The sequence below is a fragment of the Zalophus californianus genome, chromosome 16 (assembly GCF_009762305.2).
Source record: "Zalophus californianus isolate mZalCal1 chromosome 16, mZalCal1.pri.v2, whole genome shotgun sequence".
Lineage (NCBI taxonomy): Eukaryota > Metazoa > Chordata > Mammalia > Carnivora > Otariidae > Zalophus > Zalophus californianus.
The window spans coordinates 56,957,520-56,977,927 of record NC_045610.1 but is presented as its reverse complement, the minus strand read 5'-3'; the positions used below and the strand labels follow the sequence as shown (position 1 = coordinate 56,977,927).

The 20,408-nt window shown below is 62.2% G+C and overlaps 2 protein-coding genes across 8 annotated transcripts in view; one reads left to right on the top strand and one right to left on the bottom strand.

Moving 5' to 3' along the window:
- RECQL5 (RecQ like helicase 5) overlaps positions 1-4,866 on the top strand; it is a 36,752-nt gene extending 31,886 nt beyond the window's left edge. The window contains exons 9-20 of one of the 7 annotated variants that reach the window (XM_027625975.2): positions 294-512; positions 754-853; positions 991-1,027; positions 1,160-1,218; positions 1,307-1,380; positions 1,746-1,839; positions 2,124-2,258; positions 2,554-3,083; positions 3,240-3,330; positions 3,552-3,776; positions 4,016-4,085; positions 4,178-4,866. In XM_027625975.2, coding sequence (XP_027481776.2) covers positions 294-512; positions 754-853; positions 991-1,027; positions 1,160-1,218; positions 1,307-1,380; positions 1,746-1,839; positions 2,124-2,258; positions 2,554-3,083; positions 3,240-3,330; positions 3,552-3,776; positions 4,016-4,085; positions 4,178-4,278 — 1,735 coding nt within the window. In that variant the 3' untranslated portion in view covers positions 4,279-4,866. Of the gene's footprint in view, positions 1-293; positions 513-753; positions 854-990; positions 1,028-1,159; positions 1,219-1,306; positions 1,381-1,745; positions 1,840-2,123; positions 2,259-2,553; positions 3,084-3,239; positions 3,331-3,551; positions 3,777-4,015; positions 4,086-4,177 lie in introns of those variants that run through there. The other 6 variants (XM_027625976.2, XM_027625977.2, XR_003525304.2 and 3 more) reach the window with 6 other exon arrangements.
- Positions 4,867-4,885: 19 nt separating this feature from the next.
- MYO15B (myosin XVB) overlaps positions 4,886-20,408 on the bottom strand; it is a 28,834-nt gene continuing 13,311 nt past the window's right edge. The window contains exons 23-65 of the mRNA XM_035724426.1: positions 20,242-20,335; positions 19,562-19,618; positions 19,224-19,281; positions 18,875-19,005; positions 17,870-17,965; positions 17,521-17,756; positions 17,260-17,438; positions 16,961-17,033; positions 16,372-16,533; positions 16,022-16,122; positions 15,847-15,923; positions 15,636-15,720; positions 15,333-15,431; positions 15,102-15,208; positions 14,818-15,003; positions 14,589-14,667; positions 14,384-14,503; positions 14,076-14,301; positions 13,907-13,997; positions 13,599-13,791; positions 13,014-13,126; positions 12,725-12,784; positions 12,075-12,150; positions 11,826-11,944; positions 11,489-11,607; positions 11,251-11,392; positions 10,860-10,971; positions 10,584-10,747; positions 10,057-10,184; positions 9,826-9,889; positions 9,660-9,732; positions 9,180-9,256; positions 7,919-7,995; positions 7,710-7,825; positions 7,523-7,617; positions 7,318-7,395; positions 7,119-7,212; positions 6,802-6,944; positions 6,542-6,657; positions 6,073-6,206; positions 5,759-5,892; positions 5,521-5,661; positions 4,886-5,340 (exon numbers count right to left, since the gene is read on the bottom strand). Of these exons, the coding sequence (XP_035580319.1) occupies positions 5,284-5,340; positions 5,521-5,661; positions 5,759-5,892; positions 6,073-6,206; positions 6,542-6,657; positions 6,802-6,944; positions 7,119-7,212; positions 7,318-7,395; positions 7,523-7,617; positions 7,710-7,825; positions 7,919-7,995; positions 9,180-9,256; positions 9,660-9,732; positions 9,826-9,889; positions 10,057-10,184; positions 10,584-10,747; positions 10,860-10,971; positions 11,251-11,392; positions 11,489-11,607; positions 11,826-11,944; positions 12,075-12,150; positions 12,725-12,784; positions 13,014-13,126; positions 13,599-13,791; positions 13,907-13,997; positions 14,076-14,301; positions 14,384-14,503; positions 14,589-14,667; positions 14,818-15,003; positions 15,102-15,208; positions 15,333-15,431; positions 15,636-15,720; positions 15,847-15,923; positions 16,022-16,122; positions 16,372-16,533; positions 16,961-17,033; positions 17,260-17,438; positions 17,521-17,756; positions 17,870-17,965; positions 18,875-19,005; positions 19,224-19,281; positions 19,562-19,618; positions 20,242-20,335 (4,882 nt within the window). The 3' untranslated portion in view covers positions 4,886-5,283. The remainder of the gene's footprint in view (positions 5,341-5,520; positions 5,662-5,758; positions 5,893-6,072; positions 6,207-6,541; positions 6,658-6,801; positions 6,945-7,118; positions 7,213-7,317; positions 7,396-7,522; positions 7,618-7,709; positions 7,826-7,918; positions 7,996-9,179; positions 9,257-9,659; positions 9,733-9,825; positions 9,890-10,056; positions 10,185-10,583; positions 10,748-10,859; positions 10,972-11,250; positions 11,393-11,488; positions 11,608-11,825; positions 11,945-12,074; positions 12,151-12,724; positions 12,785-13,013; positions 13,127-13,598; positions 13,792-13,906; positions 13,998-14,075; positions 14,302-14,383; positions 14,504-14,588; positions 14,668-14,817; positions 15,004-15,101; positions 15,209-15,332; positions 15,432-15,635; positions 15,721-15,846; positions 15,924-16,021; positions 16,123-16,371; positions 16,534-16,960; positions 17,034-17,259; positions 17,439-17,520; positions 17,757-17,869; positions 17,966-18,874; positions 19,006-19,223; positions 19,282-19,561; positions 19,619-20,241; positions 20,336-20,408) is intronic.

The window sequence follows — 20,408 nt, the reverse complement described above, 5'->3', positions numbered from 1 at the left end:
AGGCCAGGACCTAGAGGAGCAACCTGTAGTGAAGCAGGACAGAGTGGGGGTCACACCCTGGCTCCTCCAGATGTGTTGTATGACCTTGGGAAAGTTCCTTCAGCTCATTGTCGTCATCTGTAAAATGGGTGACCAAATGATGCCTTGTCGGGCTCGTACAGCAGGAGGCGTATAAGATACTGAGTGTGGTGTCCACGTGTAAAGCTCCTCGGCCAAAGTGTAGGGAGTGGGTGGATGAACGCTGGCCTGCCTGGGTTCCTCACCCCTCACCTCTGCTGTGCTGCCTCTGCCAGGTGCCGCCATGCTGCCATTGCCAAGTACTTTGGGGATGCGCCCCCTGCCTGCACCGAGGGCTGTGACCACTGCCGGGACCCTGTTGCCCTGCGGAAGCAGCTGGAGGCCTTGGAGCACAGAAGCAGCTGGAACAAGACTTGCATCGGGCCTTCCCAGGGGAATGGCTTTGACCCTGAGCTGTATGGGGGAGGCCGCCGGGGCTATGGGGGCTTCAGCAGGTGAGGGGCTGTGAAGTCAGTCAGGGGCCCCCAACCCACTGCAAATAGGCTGGCCTCCCCCTTGTGCCAAGGCGCCCCAGTGCCATCGTTGACTCCCTGTCCCCGTGGGCCATGTCGGAGCTAGGATCTTGGTGTTGCTCCTCCCTGCCAGGCTATCAGAGACATCAGTGCCCTACCAGAAAAGCATGACAGGAGGACAGAACCCAGGCCCAGGGCTGCTTACACCTAGCCTGTCCCCTAGGTATGACGAAGGTTCTGGAGGCAGTGGGGACGAGGGCAGAGACGAGGCCCACAAGCGGGAGTGGAATCTCTTCTACCAGAAACAGATGAGCCTACGCAAGGTGAAGGGGATGGGGGCCTGCTGGGGTCACAGGTGGCCCCCCATTCACACGCCCTCAGCTCCTACCCTGGAGCTGGCCGGGGGGGCTGTCCTACAGCTAAGTGAGATGCCTCATAGGCCCTTCATGTCATCTTCCAGGGCAAAGACCCCAAGATAGAAGAATTTGTGCCCCCAGGTTAGTACAGAAATGTCCCCAGGGGCTCTTGGGCTATTCCTAGGGTATAGATGTCTCATTGGGGGGCTGGGGACTCCAGAAAGCAGAGGTAGAGTGGACGGACCCACCCCTCTTCGCCCCCCCGCCCCCCAGATGAGGACTGTCCCCTGAAAGAGGCTTCTAGCAGGAAGATCCCCAGACTCACTGTGAAGGTAAGTGGTGGACAACTCTTCACACCCGCCCCCCGGACTCCTTCCCCAACCCTGAGGCTTGAGTGACCAACTTCCCTCCCCTGTGTAGGCCCGTGAGCACTGCCTGGGGCTTCTGGAGGAGGCTCTGAGCAGTAACCGCCAGGCCACAGGTACCACCCATGGGTGAGTGACCCGGGTCACAGGGGCCAAAGAGGCTTCCCCAAGCCCCTGTTCCTTGTAGACCACAAGAACCCCCATCCCTTCTGGCTTATTTGGGCACCCCCAGATTGTGACCCACCCCTCTCCCAGTGGTTGCAGGTGTCACAGCCCCAGCAGGGGGCAGGCTCCGCCAGGACTGAGGGGCTGCCAGTGCCTGCAGGACAGTAAGCCCCCTGGATGCCTGGTGTCCGGGTCAGAATCCCTGTGCCCATGGCTGTTCCCACCAGGCTCTAAAGTCATCTCCAGGGTCCTCAGGGAGAATCCCATAGGAGCTCCACAGAGAGAGGGCTCCAGCCCGCCTGACGCCTCATGCTCATTCCTACCCTCAGACCTGATCTCCAGGCCAAGGCTGTGGAGCTGGAACATGAGATGTTCCGAAATGCCAAGGCGGCCAACCTGTACAAGGCCAGTGTGCTGAAGAAGGTAGGCATTGGGCAGGGCATGCTTCTGGGCTAGGGTGGGAGAGACAGCCCCTCCAGCCTCCCAGGCTGTCGGCCTTCCTGCTGCCAGGAGGCCACTTACATGAGGGGAGCCTGACATCCCTTTGCCAGCTAGAGGTGTTTCCAGCCAACCCCGTCAGGACTGGAATTTGTCCAGTGTCCAGTTACCTGCAGCCGGGAGCCCTAGAAGCCCACTTGTGGAAAGCCTGGGTTGGGGCTCTCAGGAGCTAGTGGGTATCACGGTGTCCCTGCCTGTCCCTGAATCAGGTGGCTGAGATCCACAGAGCCTCTAAGGATGGGCAGCTCTACGACGTGGGGAGTGATACCAGGAGTTGCAGTGCACAGGCCCAGCCCCCAGAGCCCACCGAGTATGACGTCCGGCCGGCCTCCCAGGTGTACTCGGTGAGCAGCGTCCTGGCATCCACCCCAAACCTGGGTCTGGGAAAGGCATCACATCCTTTGTCCTCAGCCAGGGCACGGCTGCTTGCCTTCTCCTGGTGTCGCAGCCCTGGCCCTAGGCGCCCCGCGGCAGACCCTCCAGCTTCCCTCTGCAGCCCCCACAGCTGTGCTCTGCTCAGCCTGACCGCCCCGAGGTGTCCTGCGGGGTCTCTCCCTCCTCCACTCCCGAGAGCCCACCAGCTCAGCCATTCCTAGACCAGCCCATGAGTGCCCTCGGAACCCTTTCTGTTCTTCACAGCTCAAACCCAAGCGGGTAGGAGCTGGTTTCCCCAGAGGCTCCTGCTCATTCCAGACGGCCACTGAGCTGATGGAGAAGACGTGGGCCGAGGAGCAAGCCCCCCAGCCAGTGTGGGGAGGTGAGCAGGAGCCCCCCAGCCAGCCCCACAGCCTCCAGGGGGAGGACTGCAATGAGCCCCTCCTTGGGCCCAGAGGAGAGGCCCTTGGAAGCAGTGCTCATTGTGGGGGGTCCTCCTCTGAGAAGAAGGTGAAAAGCCCCTCCAAGGGCAGTGCCAAGGCCCGGGCCAGCAAGAAGCAGCAGCTCCTAGCCGCAGCGGCCCTCAAGGATTCACAGAACATCGCCCGCTTCTGCCAAAGGGCCAGGAGCCCATCTCCCCTCACCTTAGCCCCAGGGGCAGAAGGTGCTGGCCCTTCCTGTGAGGGAGTGCAGGGACCCCCAGCAGCCCCAGAGAAGTGCGCAAGGGAGGATGGAGCCCTGGGGTGTTTGGCTGCGCCCCCCCAGACCAAGGAGTGCACCAGGGAGAGGCCAAGGTAGGGGCCCTGATAGTTCTGAAATTCTCTGGAATCCTTTTTGCTAACTGGGTCTCTGAAGCTCTGGCCGTTCCTAGGGTGTGCTCTGCTGGGCCGGCTGAGCTGAGGGTGCAGCTGGTGGCTGGAGTTCTCATGCCTGCTCTCCCCTCTGGCCAGAGCCTGCACACTCAGAGACCAGGGGCCCCCTGAAGGCCAGCCCACCCCCACAAAGGAGACACACAGGGGCAAGCGGTCCAGACCCCAGCAGGTACTGACAGGGACAAGGCCACAGGGGAGGAGGCCTGCAGACCAGGCCGATACCTGTTCTGCTCTGGATGAGGGGTTTGGGGAAAATCGTCTTTTTACGTCCCAGGGATGGACGGGACAGGCTGGAGGGAGCCAGCGGATGCTGAGGCCCAGTCTTCCAGAACGAGGGGACGGGCCAGTGCAGGGAACCCAAGAGTGACTCTCCACTCTGGTCCTACACAGGAGAACCCAGAGAACCGGGCTCAGAAGAGGCCTCGCCCCTCAGCCAATGCCTCCATCATAGCTGAGGCCAAGGACAGCATCGCGGCCAGCAATCAGGGCACCTTGAACCCCACAGCCCAAGATTCCTGCCTTCTCCCAGCCCCTGGCATCTCCCTCAAGGAGGCTGCAAATGTTGTGGTCAAATGCCTGACCCCTTTCTATAAGGAGGGCAAGTTTGCATCCAAGGTAAGGTAGATGGGTAGATAGATAAGGTAGATCTGCCCTCCCCTGGGCCCGGGACACTTGGGCGCCATGGGAGCAGGGAGCAGAGCCAGAGGACAAAGCAGGGCAGAACAGGCTAGCCCTGAGGTTGACTTCCTCCCTCTCTGGGGTCTGCCTTGCCCCTGGGTCATGGCTGAAGGCCACTGGAGGAGGGGGCAGGGCAGGGGTCTGTGCTCTTTGCTCCTGTCACCCTCTGCCTCCAGGAATTATTTAAAGCCTTTGCCCGCCACCTCTCACACTCACTGGCTCAGAAGGCTTCTCCTGGAAGGAGCGGTAAGTGCCCACGTCACCAGGCCAGAGGTGTTTGCGGGGCTTGGTGGTGGGGAGGGGCCTGGCCCTCACGTTGCCCCTTCCCGAATCTGTAGTGAAGGAAGAGGCCCAGAATTTCATCAAGCAGTTTTTTCATGGTCGGGCCCGCTGCGAGAGTGAAGCTGACTGGCACGGCCTGTGTGAGCCACAAAGATGACCAGCTCCTGCCTGCTAGGGCCGGAGTGCTCCCCCAGCCTCAGCTGCGGGCCCGGGCCCTGCTCAGGAACGGGGAAGGTGGGGAGCCTGCGGCCATCAGGGCCATCCTCTTTGCTCAGGGGCCATACCTTCCAACCATACGTTGCTTTGGAGATGGCCCCAGTCGCCTCCCAAATCAAGGCCAAGGGCCAGAGGCCAGCCACTTTCTGCTTGCAGGGTCTCAGGTCTTCTTCCGCCTAGCCTCCCCACCTCTCTTGGTTGGGTTTTCCGAACCAGATTCCCAGATTAGAAGCTTGGGGCGGGGGGTGTGGCTACTGCCAGGGGAACAGGAGGAAAGAATTGTAGGCCAGGGCAAGGCCACCTGTCCGAGGCATTGGACCGCCTCAGGAAGAGCCCTGCTGGCCTCGGGTTCTTGGCCCACCACCCCTTTCCCTTGCGTTGCCAGCTTCTGGCCTGGCCCCAGGTGCAGAGCTTGGGAGCAGGGCAGCAACCAGGCCCTGCTCTCTGCTCAGCTCCTGGTCAGGAAGGCTGGGCTGGACGGAGACTTAGCAGAGAAATAAAGTCCTGTTGGTTTTGACACCGCCCACCCCCCCACAAACACAGCCTTTTTCTCTTGGGAGTTTTATTTCCTCACTGTTTGCTTCCCCCAGGCCTGGATTCATGCTGATGTTGAGCCAGGGCCTGGGGCCAGCTGGGCATCCCTCTCCCCCAGCCTGGGCAGCATCAGATGCCCAAGCGAGTTCCTGCAGCCCCCACTCCAGGCCCCCCCCAGGGGGAGTCCTGCTGCTTTCTTAGCTGATGTCACTGGAGCTGCTCCTGCCTCGTGGCCTCCACGTGGGCCAGCAGCGCTGTGCTGTGGCAGGTTCCAGAACAGCCAAATGGGGAAGTCCAAACCAAAATGGCCTGACAGCACCCAAGGGAGACCTTCCCCATCAGACTTGGACCTGGGAGGGGGCCCCTTCCTCATGTCCTCCCCTCCTCCATTCTTCTTGGGTGAGGCCGGCCACTAGTTGGGAGCAAGGCTGTCCCGCAGGAAGGCGATGGTGTACTTCAGCTCCTGGGCCTGCCCGGGGAACAGGCATGTGAGGACAGGGCTCCCCAGTGTGCCCCCCGCTCTGTCCTGGCCCACACCACACCCGAGCCCCAGGCATGAGCATGGGCCCAGGCTCTGGGCATGCTAGGCCCGGGTCAGGCACTCCCCGCCTTGCCAGGGTGTCTGTCATCAGAGGCCCCGGCCACTCACCTTGAACAGCTCAAACCAGATGGTCTGGGGGTTGTCAGCAGAGCCATAGTTGAGTTCCAGGCCAGGGGGCCCCTTACTCTCCAGGGGGCTCAGCAGGTGGAGCCGGTGCAGGTCCTTCAGGGCGATGGAGCAGCACTGTTTCTGGGGCAGCAGAGACAGCAGAGCCTGGGGTCACCATGGGGGACGGGAGAATGGCACAAGGGTGCTCAGACCAGTACTGGGGCAGGAGCCTGCCCACCTGGTTGCAGGGGTCCATGAGGATGATATGCTGGCAGTTCAGTCCCAGGAGGCTGGGTCTGGGCAGGGCCAGTTGACTCACCCGCAGCACCACATAGACATTGTAGCCAAAGAGGGGCAGCTGGCTCACAGCCTCTGGGAATGGAGGGGCCGGGATAGGTGTTCTGGCCATTCGGGCCCTGGGACCTGCCCGACTTGGCCCTCAGGTTGGATGAGCGGGGCAGGGCAGGTGGAGAAGCTTTCTCAGCCCCTCCACCCCCCTTCCCTTCTGGGCCTCTTGCCTTGGCCCCTGCAACTCCCAGGCCCCAGACCCACCGATGAAGCTGATCTGTGCTTCTTGGGAGCTGCAGACTTGCAGCTGCCTCAGCTCCTGGTCCATCAGGTTCTTTATGATGGGTATGTTCGCTTTCGATTGCAGTGGCTTTGGCAAGTAAGCCAGCAGGTCTTGCCTAGGACACAGACTGGTCAGTCAAAGCTGGGTATACAGCAGGTGCTAAATAAACGAGCAGGGGCTACTGTGAGTGAGCCTGGGGATCCGAACTTAGGAATGAGGCCTGGGCCCTGCCTGTGACGAGCTTGGGGTGGGCAGGTCAGGTGTACATAGCCTCCACGACTCCAGGCCCATCAGGTTAAGGCCATGAAGGGTACAAGTTGAGTGGCTTTGACATTGGAATATTGGGTGGGGGATGCGGGGGCTGAAGGAGAGGCCCTTAGGGTACGTGCTGAGGCCAGCACCAGCAGGGACCAGGGGTGGCAGGAGGTGTGGGGCCATGTGCACACTCACTCCGACAGGTGGTCCTCTTGGGCCTTGCTACGGTGCTGCAGGGCAGCCAGCCTGGCGAGTCGGGCGCTGGCCTGGGGGCTGACCAACAGCTTCCCCTGTAGGTAGTCCTGCAGCACCTGAGAGGGGACAGCAGTGAGGGGAGGGAGGCCTGGACATCCCCCACCCAGGCAGGGGTTCATTTGCAAGCTGCAGCCCAGGGTCAAGCCACCAGCTGGCTGGGGTTGGGGGATGGGGTCGGGGGGGGGGTGAGGGGGCAGCACCTGCATGTAGTGGATGGTGATGTAGGTTGGATTATCGAAGTGCAGCGGGGTCTCCCAGCTGAGCCGCTGGCTGTGCAGGCTTACATCCTGATCCACCACGCTGTTGAGGTACTCGTGGGCCCACAGGGGCCGCACCAGCTTGCCTGCGTGGGGAGCCCAGGTCCACAGCCCGTCCTGACATCCAGGGCCAGCCCTGCCCGCAGTCCTGCCAGCCCCAGCCTGGGAACTTGCCTCACTCGCACACACACAACCGGTAGATAAGCCACCTCCTGGAACCCAGCCTGGCCCCCCACTTCCGCCCCAGGCGAGGGGCTCACCTCTTTTGATGAGGAAGAGGGCAAATTCCTGCACTTCCTGGGGGTCTGTGATGCCCATTTGCAGACATAGCTCCTCCAGCACTTCTGCCACCACCTGGGCCATGTCGACAGGGCCGTGTGTGATGGGGGGAGTGAGCCTCGGAACTGGTGCCACAGCTTTCCTGTCTCCCCAGCCCCTCTTCCCTGGCCCCACGCTCACCGTGAAAGTCCGGATACTGGTTTTGTAATCCATACCCCCTGGCAGGTGAATTATAAGTGAGCGGATTCCTTGCCCTTTCTGCCAAGAAGGTTGTAGGGTCAGTCCACCAGTGGCCAGAGGCCCCAACTCCCTGTCCCCCACCAGGGAGTTCCATAATGTCCAGCCTCCTGTACCCGCCACCGCTGCCGCTGCCCCCCTCCAGTACCAGGAAAGCATGAGTTTCGCCCGGGGAGGGCAGCCGTGGGCGCCCCCCATATTTGACTGTGCGCTGGAGGTGTTCCTGACTGTTGCAGGCCAGTTCTGCAGAGGGGAAGCAGGCTGGGGTCACAAGCATCTCCAAACCCCTCCCCAAGCTGCTGAGACCCCAGCCTGGAAGGCCCTCTCCTAGGCACCTTGACTTGGGCCTGAATCCTGCAGAAACTTTGTTACGTAGGGCATCAGCGTGGCTGACGGGGGGAAGAAGCCTGTCAGGAGGCTGAGGAAGCTCCAGCCGCGAGCACAGTGTTCCCTACAGGGCAGAGAGCCTGGGCTTCAGGCTGGCCAGACCATGCCCCAGCCTTGGGCCGCCCTCTGCCACTGCCCCCCAGCCCTGCATACTCACGGCTGAGGGTGTCTGGTGACCTGCTTGATGACTTGGCAGTAAATCTCATCCCTGAGGTTCTCCTTCTCCTGGCACAGCTGTGGGGACGGAAGAGCAGAGGGCAGGGTGGCATGGGAGCTGAAGTCAGAGAAATCCTGCTAACAGCCAAGGCCGGGGCCACCTCTCGGTCTTGGACACAGCTTGTGTCTAAATCACTGTCTTCATCTGCTTATGGGCTCTGCTCAGCCCTGTCTTCTCTACTGGCTCCCCTTATTTCCTTGACCTCCAGGGCTGCAGTGCCCTTGGGCCTCAGTCTACGTGCACTGTTGATCTCAGCTGTTCCTAGCTGCTGATGACTGCCAGTGCTGGCCTCCAGCCCAGGCTTCTCCCTTGAACCCAGGCCCCCGGCTTGGAAGTCTGGACTTCATACCTCCTATGTTCAAAACAGATTCCTGCACCAACCCAGACCCGTTCCTCCCTTAGGCCCCCATATCGAAGATGGTCTTTACTCTGGCCAAGGCCTCCATGACATCCTTGGCCCCTCTCTATCACACCCCACGTATAATTCATAGCAAACCCTGTTGTTCTGAGTGTTCTCCCCTCTGCTGCTACCTCTGGGCCTGGCCCTCAGCATCCCTCACCTGTGATCATTGCAATAACCTCCTCTGGCACTTCTATCCCCCTGGGAGGGGTGGCACACAGCGCCCCCTGAAAATGTAAGCCAGTCTCTGCACACCCCCTCGAGTGAGTGCCCATCTCTCTTGAGAAATCAGAGTCCCAAGAGTGGTCTATGATGGCCTGCCATGAGCTATACCTGCTGACTCTCCCCAGCCTCATCCTCCACGCCGGCCACGCTGGCCTTGCTGGTGCTAAGGCTCACCCTCATCAGGACTGTTGCCCCTGCCCCTCTCTGCATGTGATACCCCCAGTGCACACATGCCTCTCTCCCCAGCTTCCCTCAGATCTCTGCTCCAGGGTCACCTTGCCCCCGAGCCTCTGCCTTAGAGCAGCCCCCTCCCTGCTGTATCATGCCCCACAGCACCTTTTACTCTTAGACACATTGCCTCATGGTCAGATGTCTCCTCTCACTAGATTGTAAGTTTTGTGGGGACTGAGCCTGCTTGGTTCACTGCGATGCCCCCAAAATAACTTTTGGGTGATTTGAATGACGAGTGACCGAGGGAAGGGGGAAGCCCCTCAGGCCCAGGCAGGAGGACAGGAACAGACCCTCAAGGCACACAGAATCCCACCCAAAGCTTTCAGCACACAAGCTCTTGCTCACCCTCAGGAGGTCATAAAGGAGCTCTATCTCATTCTTGTCCCGGGGCTTAGGCTGGTCCCCCATAAATTGCATCAGAGCTGCAGGCAGGATGAGAAGCATGGTAAGCTGGGTTGGGGGCCTGGTTTTGGCTCATGCTGTCGCCAGACAGGGCTTTCCCTGTCATCTTATGCCTTGCTCCCAAAAATGCACGTGAGCCAGGCAGAGCAGAGCAGTCTCCGCTTTACCGATGAGGAAACGGCTCAGAGAGGTTCCGTAGGCACCTGAGGCTGCTTATAGCACATAGCCATCTGGACACAGCACTGCCTTCCTGCCCAGACTCCACGCAACCCACCACCCCTTGGGAGTGAGTAGAAATAGGTGAGAACTATGGGGATTCAGTAACCACCAGTGACTGAGTTGACAAACAAGGACAGAAGGCGACCTGGCGCCTAGGTCCGAGGCACCACAGACATGGGGACCCAGGATGCTATGGTCACTCACCCTGGAAACTTTTCACAGCCTGCCTGTTTGTGTCCTCATCACTGAGGCTGTTGAGCGATTCTCGTATGGGAGCCTGTGGCCAAAGAGACTGGGTTGTGGGTCTGGAGTCCATGGGAGCCAAAGGGCAGGTCCACTGGCCTGACTCTTCCCCACCTGTCTCCCTCACCTTGCTGTACTGCACCAGGCTGGCCATGGCCTGCTCCTTAGCATCTCCACCGGTGTGGTCCAGCCTGAGGGGGCAGAAGGAAGGACAGCCCTGCTTGCTTGGCCCTCCCGCCCCCATCACAGGTTGTGTAGGGAGGGTGCTAAGAGCACTGGCCTGGTGGCTCCGAGCAGGGAGGCCCACTTCAGGGAGGCCGAGGATGGGCGGGCAGAAGGGTGGGCCCAGGGCACTCACAAGGTCTGGGGCTTCCGGAAGTGGTACAGGGCAAATTCCTGCATGGTGTAGTGGCGGGAGTCCATGGACAGAGAGATGGAGGCTACAGAGTCATTGCTGCGTGCCTGGCTCCGGGGGTGGGTATGGCACTGGGAGCACAGGAGACCTCATGCCACCCGAGGGCCACCGGCCTGTCCGGAGGCCCCGCCCAGCCCCCCGCCCAGCCCGAGCCAAGAGGAGCAGGCAGAGCAGCAGTGAGCACACCACCAGAAGCCAGGGAAGTCCAGAGGCCTTTATTGAGCATCTTCTAGGGCAGCACTTAACGAAGTGCTGCGAGGGGGCACAAAGGGCACACGGCCCAGCCCCTGCCCGCAGGGGGCTCACACTCTTGCTGGGGAGACAAGAAATCAGGAGAGGGCAGAGGGGCAGCATCAGACCAAGCGCTACCCGCCACGCAGCAGGTGGTTCTGGCCACGCAGGGGCAATCGAGCCCTTTCCGTCCTCGACTCCTAGTTAGGCTTCGCCTCCACCTTTCCCGTCTTCCTCACCTCTGCCCTCCTCCACTGAGCCAGCCCCGTCTCACTGTGCTGCAGCTGATTCTTGTGCCAGCCACTCCTCGCTGGCGAGAAGGAAAAGTCTGGGGCAGCAGCTGGCTGAACTATGTCGGCAGGGAAGAGTCCAGAACGGCCCCCGGTGGAGCCAAACTGCCAGCCTGGAAGGCATCCAAGGACAGCGCCTCACCCACCTGGCCTCTCTGCCCCTCCGAGGCTCTGCTATGTGCTGGCCCGCCCTGTGCCGGCTGCCCTGCTTGCCCCCAGGGATACCGGGCTCCAGCGTGGCCACTGGCAACAGCTTGATGAGGTCCCCACGGTGGAAGCTGAGGAGGCTGTGGTCATCGGTGATGTAGCTTCGCAGGGCGATGACGTAGCCGGAGTCCTGCAGGCAGGAGGGTGAGCAGGCAAGGGAGCCAGCCTGCCTGTGACCCCAGTCCTTCCGGCCCCACCTGCTTCCCCTGTTGGCCTCACTCCCCACCCAGCAGTCCAGAGTTCCAGGAATCCGGCCTGAAGGCCTAGCCCCACCCCGGGCTGCTTGAAGGAGCTTGGCTGACAGCTCTGGGACCAGCCAGACCAGACACAGCACGGGTCGAGGCCCCCCTACCCGGCCCGGGTCCCCTAGCCCAGTTGCCCGCCAGCCCCCTGCCCAGCCTACACTTGCCTTCTTGAGCTCACTCAGGAACAGCTCAATCATGGCCTTGATGGCACTCGCCCGGGCCGTGTGCAACACCAGCTGCTCACTCTTCAGTGACAGCTCCAGGGTGGAGATGCCCGGGCACTCCACGCCCAGCACCTCAGCAAAGCTGTGCACAGGCGGAGGCATGAGCTAAGAGCCGGCTCGCCCCTGCCAGCCCCCGGGCCAGCCCCCAACCCCGGCCCAGCCCCCGGGCCAGGTTCACCTGTATGAACACAGAGTCTTCAGCTGGTTCTTCGGGTGGAAGCTGGAGCCTTTGGTCACCTTGAGCAGTCTCAGTCCCCGGTGGGACACGCCCAGCAGCTGCACATCATTGCTGTCGCCCTGCCCGGAGGGAAGGTGGCTGGGTCACAAACAGGCTCCTGGTCCCCACCACCATCCAAGACGCCCCGGGGCTACTCAGGGCCCATGCTGCTCTTTGTCCTTCCGTTGGGGCCCACCCCAGCCCCGGCTCTCATCCCTGCCACAAAGGCCCATGCTGAGCGTGCTGGGATCCAGACTGGGGTGCTGGCGTCCCCAGCCCTACATCCAGCCTCACTGACCGAGACAGGGAAAATTCGGGAGAAATAATTGGCCCAGTTGTCCCTAGCGGCCACCACGATACGCTTCTTGACACTGTCCTCGGTGGTGTTGAGCGAGTCCAGACCCACCTCCAGGTCTCCTGTGGGCAGGAATGACCCCAGACTGTCCTCGGGCTCCCTCAAAGGGGGGACCCCAGAGTTTTCCCCCTCCTTCCAGACAGACCTAGTCCCATCACTTAGGCCCCTGATTCCCGGGTCCCTGGACCCTACCCAGCAGCTCTTTCATTTTGCTCCGCTCATCCTGGGAGATCCGGATGCAGGACTCGGCAAAGGTGTCCCTCAGGATCTGGGGGCAGAGCCAAGAGGTCACCACCAGATGCCGGTGCCAGAGCCCACCACGGAAGCAGCCACACACGGAGGAAAAGCTGGAGAGCCTCATGGGCACGGGTGGAGGAGGGAGGGATGTGGGGCCTCTGAGCCCAGGGCCGCCCCCCCGGCCTCCCGCTCGCCTCCCTCAATCACCCGCACTAGCGGGTTACTGCTGCTCCGTCAGCTGAGATGAATTTCCTGAAGGAACAGAACATGGCGGGGGAGGAGGGGAGACTGATGGAATTTGGGGGAAGAGGCAGGGTTCTGGGAGCATCCAGGGGTGGCACAGGAACAAGCATCAGGGAGCATCTGCTGTGTGCCAGGGCCCGTGTTGGGGACCGTATACACTTTATTTTGAATCCTCACTGCAGGCCAATAATGGTCCTTACTCTCAGGGATGTGGTGAGGATGAAGTAAATGAAGGCAGGGCTTGAAACACAGCCCATGCCCTCTAAGTGCTGGCTGCCTTCATGCGTCTTGCACTGGTGGTGACCTGGCCCAGGTGTGGGCGCAGTCCGTCTGCCCATGGCGCAGGTGGCCCGGGCTCTCACCTGCTCACAGAGGAGGCTGAGGCAGTAGGGGTGGCTGAAGTTCTCCCGGGGGTAGAACACCTGCAGGAGAGCAGGGGCGAGGAGAACAGATGGGAATGGCCCCCCCACCCCTACCTCCCAGCCCACCTCTGCCTCCGAGACCTGGAAGGAAAACCAGATCTGAGGAGGTAGGTCGTGGGGAGGCAGCCCCCAGTGTTTGTGTATGGGGAAATCCTGGGGTCCCAGCACAGCCTGCCACCCCTCCCCAGCCCAGAGAGAGGCCTGGCTGCGGCCCCGGCCTTGTGCCCACCTCCTTGCGTAGGAACAACCTCCAGGGTGGGTTGACGTAGGAGAAGCACACACTGCCGGAGGGCACGAGCAGCTGGGTGGAGACTCCCTGGTCCTCCATGGGCTCCATCCAGCCTGGCAGAGGGAGGGGCCAAAGAGCTTCAGGTGAGGAGCTGCCAGAGCCAGAATGAAGGGGACATGGAGATAAAAGACTGTGCCCTCCCTCGGGACCTGCGAGGGCTCAGCCTGCTCAACCTTTGCTGCCTCCCTCCTGCCCAAATCCCATCTCCGGCCTCCATTTCCAGCCCTCAGACATTCCCTGCTGTCCCTGACCATGTCAGCAGGGACACTAAGTTCCTGATGGAGCTGCCAGGATGCACCGAGGACAATACCCCAAGACAGTCCCTCAGTGCCACAAGGGCCCCAGAGGTACCTGTGCCCTGCCCTGGATGGGAACGCGGAAGCTGGGGCTCCTCGCCCATGGCTCCAAAGTCCAGAGCCCTGAGTGCCTGAGCGGCTGACCTCACAGCCTTGAGCACTGAGAGGCTTCTGGGAACCTTGCCCTGCCCCAGTGAAGCCCACCACAGAAGGACAGAAGGTTCCTTACCGCGGGGCCCAGCTGAAGGGGTCCCTGGTTCCTCAGGCAGAGGCAGCGGGGGCGCTGGTGGAGGTGAGGGTGCCTGGGCAGCAGGCGGAGTCTGGCTCTCCTTGATGGAGCTGGAGGGCCCAAGCTGTGGTGGGACCTTGGGTCGAGGGGCCACAGCTGGTGGGGGGCCCTTCCCTGGGCTGGGCGATGGCATCTGGAGAGGCACAAAGAATGTACACAGCTGGGTCTAGGGGTAAGGCCAAATTTACCCCAGAGAGCCTTGGACTCCTGAGGTGAGAAGCCATGTCCTGGACGGGATGGGGCCTCACCGACATGGATGCGTGGGCACCGCTGATCCCCAACTTAGCCAGAGCCTCATCCTTAGGGTTGTTTTTCTTCAGGAAACTTTTCGGGGGCTTCCTGAGAGAAGGAAGAGGTCCTAAGCCCACCGGGTGACTCCCTGGGGATTGGGCAGCCCTGGTCGCCCCGGAGGCCCACCTGGATGGCTGCACGGGCATAGGCACGGGGCCCGGGCGACTCTGGTACATGCGGATGATGTTGCGAATCTCCCTGCTTGGCTCTGCCCGCTGTTGGGGGGCTGGCTTAGGGTGACCACCAGGCCCCACCCCCGGGGCCGCTGGCTCAGCCTCAGCCTCTTGTGCAGCTTTGACTCTACCTTGTGTCAGTGGCTTCTTCACTATGGGGGGAGGTGGGGGGGATGGCACTGACCAGGAGGAGAGGAAACATGTGAGACCCTGCACAGACCCACAGGGCCAGGGCCCCCTTGCCCCCTGTGTCCCCACCACCTGCTCTTGGTTTCTCCTCCTGCTCCTGCTCCTGCTCCTGCTCCTGCTCCTGCTCCTGCTCCTGGGGGATCTGTACCTTGGGTGGAGGCTTCACTGTCTTCACCTTGATCTGCTGCTGCCCTGTAAGTGCCCCAGGTGACCCGATTATTCTCCATGGCATGCCCAGCAGGCTCCTGGACAGGCTGGCCACCCCAAGCACCCTCACCCATCTTCTGGAAATAGTCCTGTTTCTGCTGGAAGCTCCTGGGCCGCTGGGGCTTCTCTCGGGCCTCCTGTGAGGTCTCCTGTAGGCAGGAAGGGGAAGTGAAGGAGCAGCCCTGCCAGCCAAGTTGCCCCTCTCCCAGCACCGCCCCCCCGCCCCATCCTTGTGGGGTCTCCCCACCACACAGCCCTGCCACCTGCCTGGCCTCGGCTCCTCCCCCTCAGGCACCCACCGATTTCAGCTCTTGCTCTGGCTCCCCGCGTGGGGCCAGGGGCTTCTTGGGCTTGGGGGCGACGGCTGGGGGTGAGCTCGGCGAGGCAGCTCCGGGGGCCCGGGCCAGAGGCTGAGCCTGGTGTTGGCGCTGCTGTGTCTGCTGCTCCAGCGACAAAGTCATGGCCTGGGCGGTCATCTGCTGGGCCTGGGGGGGGAGGGGCAGCGGGCCCGGTAAGAGCAGCTCCGGCTCTGCCCCGCAGACCTGGCCCCGCGAGGCCCTCTGAGGGCCCTGCCCACCCTCACCAGGATCAGCGCCTGCTGGTTGATGAAGTTCTGCTGTTGGGTCACCAGCTGCCTCGGGTCCACGCTGGGAAGCAGGGGCTGCGGCGGTGGCGGCGGCACCACCATGGCTGCAAGTGGCATACAAGTGCCCAGCTGGCACGTGGTCCTCTGCCCACTGCGCCCTCCGGGCCCCGGGGAGGACCTCCCTTCCTCCAGTTCCTACCTGGGAAGGGAGCCGCCACCTGGCCTTACCTGGCATGGCAGGGACTGCGCCCATCGCTGGCATCATGGGCACGGGGGCAGGCATCATGGCTGGCTGGTATCCGGGCATCTGCATCATCCCTGGGTAAACTGAGGGGACAGGGCCCCCCCGGGGTTGATCCTTATCTGGGCCCACAGAGCCCCCCCTCCCTCCAGCCCCAGGCAACAAGAAGAGGATGGGCCCCCAAGGTGCTGGCTGGAGCTCTGACCCCAGTTGCCTGGGGGTCCCAGGCCGTGCTTGCCCAGGCTGCTGGGCTGGGGAGACCCTGGATGGATGCTCGGCCCTGCGCTCACCCATGGGGTAGCTGCCTTGCTGCATTGGCCCAATGGCGCCCCCTCCCTTCATGCGGCTGCTCAGAGCCCAGCCTTGCTCCAGATCCTGTAGGGACAAAAGGCCACAGGCCACAGGGTCAGAACTGGAGCCCTGGGAGAGATGGGAGAGGCACTGGAGGCCCCGGTGGGGTAGGGGCAGGGATGGGGTTGGGTGTGTGTGCAGAACACTCACACTGTGGCCCGGGGAGAGGACTGGCTGGAAGAGGTTGTCCAGGAAGCCATCCAGGTTCTCTGAGGTCCGAGACTCCCCTGTGGGGCCAGAGGAGGGTGTCACCCTGGGGTGTGGGGCACCCTGCACCCCCATTCGCATTGCACTGCCAGCCTCACTGTGCCCATTCTGGCCTTACCTGACTGGCTCCTGCTGGGTAGTGCTGGGGCTGGCCCCGGGGGTGGACCTGGGGGCAATGAAGGGGCCTGGATGCCAGGGGCAGGGGGGATGTCCTCAGCTCTGCAGGAGACAATGGGCCCAGCTTAAGGGGGTGCCTTGGATAGGGGTGGTGTCCAGGCTAAGACAAGGAATAGAAGCTGCTGTGGGGGGTCATCCCCATGGGGTGGGAGATGAGGTATGTGTGGGGGGCTGCTGGGCCTGCAGCAGGTCCTGTGAACCCCGGGGTGTGATAGGGTGGCTAGGGGGGGTCACCTATGACAGAACAGAGACAGGAACAGGCTGGGACAGGGGTGCTGGGGTGGCACCTACAAGCCACGGGAGGCAATGGGGTAGCTGTGGGGACTGACTGGGTCCCCCAGGTCCTCAGTCTGGCCGATGAGGTCCAGCACAAAGTCACAGCCCACCAAATCCTGCCAGGAGTCCCCGGAGTGCAGTGACACGGACCAGCCACGCGGGGGCAGCTCCAGGCCTCTGGGAGGGACAGAGGGGCGCCATAGGGAGTGATCAGCCACATAGGGAGGACGACCACCCCGAGGGTCCCCAAGGGGAGGCGGCTGAGGAAGGCAGAACCTGGGTGAGGAACTGGTTTCCTCAGACAGCTCTCCTTTATTCGCACCTCATGACCTTCTGCTTCCGCATCGGCTCTGATGCACTCATTTATTTATTGACCTGTTTCATTAGAATCTGGACCGCAGATACAACCTCTACTCTTGCTCCCTAGCTTGAACCTACCGTCTGGCTCCTGCCCGCTTACCCCTGCGTGCCTCGCCCCCCGCCAACGCCCTCGGGGAGCAGGCTTTGGCCCTGGGTTTTCAGGAGGCCCCCCCCCAGGCAGGAGAGTGGGCGGGGAGGGTGAGGAAGGGACGGGGTCTGTGTTGGCTGCTCCCCATCCCTGTACCTGCTCTGCAGAATCCACCCGGCGAATTGCTCCCCCGTGGTCCAGGACTCCACCTCGGCTGAGTAGCATTCCCCTGTAGGGACAAGGGGCGGGGACCGGAGTGAGGGGCAGCAGGTCCTTCCTGACGGGAAGGGGCTGCTGTCCCCATGGGGGTTCCAGAAGCAGGACAGGACCCTGTGATCAGGGTCACGGGGGGGGCAGCTAGAGGGCTGAGGCAGGAAGGGGGTCCAGGGAGGGTGAGGAGGCAGGGCTGGCCCCACTGTGGGCCTGGGGAGGCCTGAGCAGAAGGTGAGCATCACCAGTGAAGGTAAAGACGTCCAGAGCCATGCGGCCCTGCCGCCGTCCGGCGGTCCACTCGAGCTGGGTGGGGGGGTGGGCCCGGGCCATCTCAGAGGCCAGATGCGTCTGCTCCAGGGCCCCCAGCAGCTTGTGCTGACACAGCGCTGCCATGCCTCTGGGGGCCCGGTCGGACACAAATCTGCAGGGACAGCACAGGGCTGCTGTGGGGGTGGGCAGTCCACCAATCCCACTCACCGGGCCCCGCAAGGCAGGCCCCTTACTTCAGCAGTGGCTTCTGTAGGGTGGGCATGGGGGGAAAGGCGCTGAGCAGGATGGCCATGAGGGCCCAGCTGCGCTGGCTCTGCTGCTCATCCGGGTTGTGCCAGATCTGGGCCACGAGCTGGCTGAAGAGCTCGTCCCGCAGCCCTGGCCGGCGCTGGCCCTGTCGCACCAGGTATTCGCCCATGCTCTGCTCCTGCCAGGGGGGCAGGGACCCATCCCCCAGGAGCCGCAGCAGCTGTAGACAGGGAGCAAGGCGAAGGCAGGACATGCAGGGCTCCCCTGGTGCTCAGCCAGCACCCAGGAGCCAGGGTCCCCCCCATCCCCTCCCCTCCCCGATGCGTCACTCACCACTTTGTTGATATCCAGGGCATGCTGAGGGTTCTCACCATCCAGCCGGGTCAGGGGCTTGGCCAGCAGCTGCCCAGGGCTGGGCAGGGCTGGCTCCTGCAAGGAGGGGGGGGGGTGACAGCGCCTGAGCAGGTGCTGGTCTGTGCTGACCTGCTGGAAACAGCCCCGGCGGAGCCCACGGGAGCACGCGCCCTGGGAGACGGAGAGGGGCTGGCGAGGAAAACCACCTTAGAAATGCATCTCAGTGGCTCTTTCTGATTAGAAAATTGATGTCCACGCATGCAGAAAACTCAGAAAACATGGAAAAGGATAAAGAATAAAAAACCCATTACCATTTCCCTGCCAGTCATGACCACAGTGGACATTTTAGCTTCTCTTTCCAGTCTTGCTTTTTTTTTTTTTCTCTCAAGATTTTTTCTATTTATTTGACAGAGAGAGAAAGAGAGCGCAAGCAGGGGGAGCAGCAGAGGGAGAGGGAGAAACAGACTGCCCGCTGAGCAGGGAGCCCGATGCGGGGCTTGATCCCAGGACCCCGGGACCATGACCTGAGCCAAAGGCAGAGGCTTCACCGCCTGAGCCTCCCAGGCGCCCCTCCGGTCTCACTTTCTACGCACAGATACCTACATTGCCCTCCCACACCTATTGTTGTTTTTAACAAAACTGGGATCCTACTCTATGTCCAGTTTGGAATCCTGCTTTTGTATCCAACAGTGCAGGCTGGACGTTTGCCTTATTGTTACACACATGCTAATGACATGACTTCAACGGCAGGACGATGCCGCAGGGGTAACAAAGTTGTGGCATCACGGGTCTAAGTTCCTCTCGAGAGTGAGACGTTTGGCTTCAGGGGATATTCTCCAAGCAGTGTGGCTGCACCCATCACCCCCGTGATAGGAGAGGATGGGTGGAGTGGGAAGAAGGAACAGGCCTAGCTTCTGCCTGGCAGGGCTAAAATCTGGGGAGCCGTGGAGGTCCGCCAGGGAGAGCCGAGGTCTGGGGGCCCACCTGAAAGTTAGTGGAGATGAAGCTGGAGAACGGGAACTGGTCGATGTCTGGTGGAAGGGTCAGGCTGGTCCGGGCAGGAACTTCAGGGGGCATGGACTCGGTGATGCTCCCAACCAAGGCATGGTGATGGCCTGGGGAACGTGCCAAGAGGCAGCCCAGAAAGGCCGAGGTAAGGCAGCTGGCTGTGGACCGCCTCTACCCGTCATCACCCGCCCCCAGCCCTGGGGCAGAGAGAGCCCGGGGGAGCCCAGAGCATCATAGGGAGGGACCGCGGGGACAGACTGATTGCAGAGCAGAGAGACTGCAGGAGCGAGGGATCGTGGTAAGAGGGACACCAACCAGAACCCACCTTCCGCTGTCTTTAACATGACGGCCACCTCAGCCGGGATCTCCAAGCGCCCCAGCTCCTGGCAGAGAGGAGCGATCGACAAAGTACTAAAGGAGGGGTACAGGGACCCAGTGTCCCTCCTCACCCCCAGGACCATAAACTTCTCCAAAGACCAAGGATTCTGATCCTGGACACAAATAGGACCCCAGGAGCCCTCAGAGGGAGACCGAGGGTGGCCCAGGCCTCGTCTTGGGGGGCCCAAGGGATGCACACCCAGGACCCCACACTCGTCCGCAAGCCATGCCAGTTTCAGGAGGCTCATAACCCAGTGGACACCCTCGAGTTTCCAGGCCACCTACCATGCTTGGCACTGTCTTGGAGGCTGGGCCACTGTGCCAGTCACACCGATGCCCAACCTGCTGAGGGAGATGCGAGAGGAGCTGGTGCCCCGGTGAGGGGTCTCCGTGAACCTCCTGGCAGATCCTCCCCACCTCAGCAGTTCAGCTGCCCCCTCCGGCCCCCAGTGGAGAAGTTAGCCCAGACCCAGAGGGGCCGGCTGCCTGCCGCCAGCCCTCTGGAGCCCTCACTGGCCGCTGCTGCCCGTCTGCTGGGGCACTGGGGAGGAGGTAGGAAGAAATGGTGCCAGGGGACAAAGTCCAGCCAGGGAGGGGCCACAGAGAGAAGCAGTATGTGGGCGCTGACCTTTGAGCGGCTTTATGGCCCCCACATTGGAGTCATCAGGCAAAAGAGGGAAGCAGGTCGGCCTTGAGGAAGGTCTGGAGAGGATGGGAAGGCACCCCAGGCAGGCAGGGGAGACTGAGACTCTGGAGGGTGGGCAGGGATGAAGGAAGTGACCTCCCGGAGGTCCCAGCCTCCCCTGGCCAGGCAGTGGGAAATGGGAAGAGCTGGGCCAGCCGTGGTCTCTGAGCCCTCGATCCTCGTGTACTTGGGCCAGGAGTGGACTTGGCTGCGGTCCGGCCAACTTGGCCAGCAAGGCTGCCTGACTTCTCTGCCCTGAGCAGCAGCCTCACCCAGATACCTGCAATCTCTGTCGCCTCCGGAGCAGGGGCCGGGCCACCAGCAGGACGCTGTTCAGCTGTCCCAGAGCTGCCCGCCGCCGTTGGTTCCGCTTCCTGGAGGCCGGGAAGGGGGTTGGGGAGGAGTTCAAGCTTAGACCCGGTACCCGAACCCTCCAAGCCGAGACAT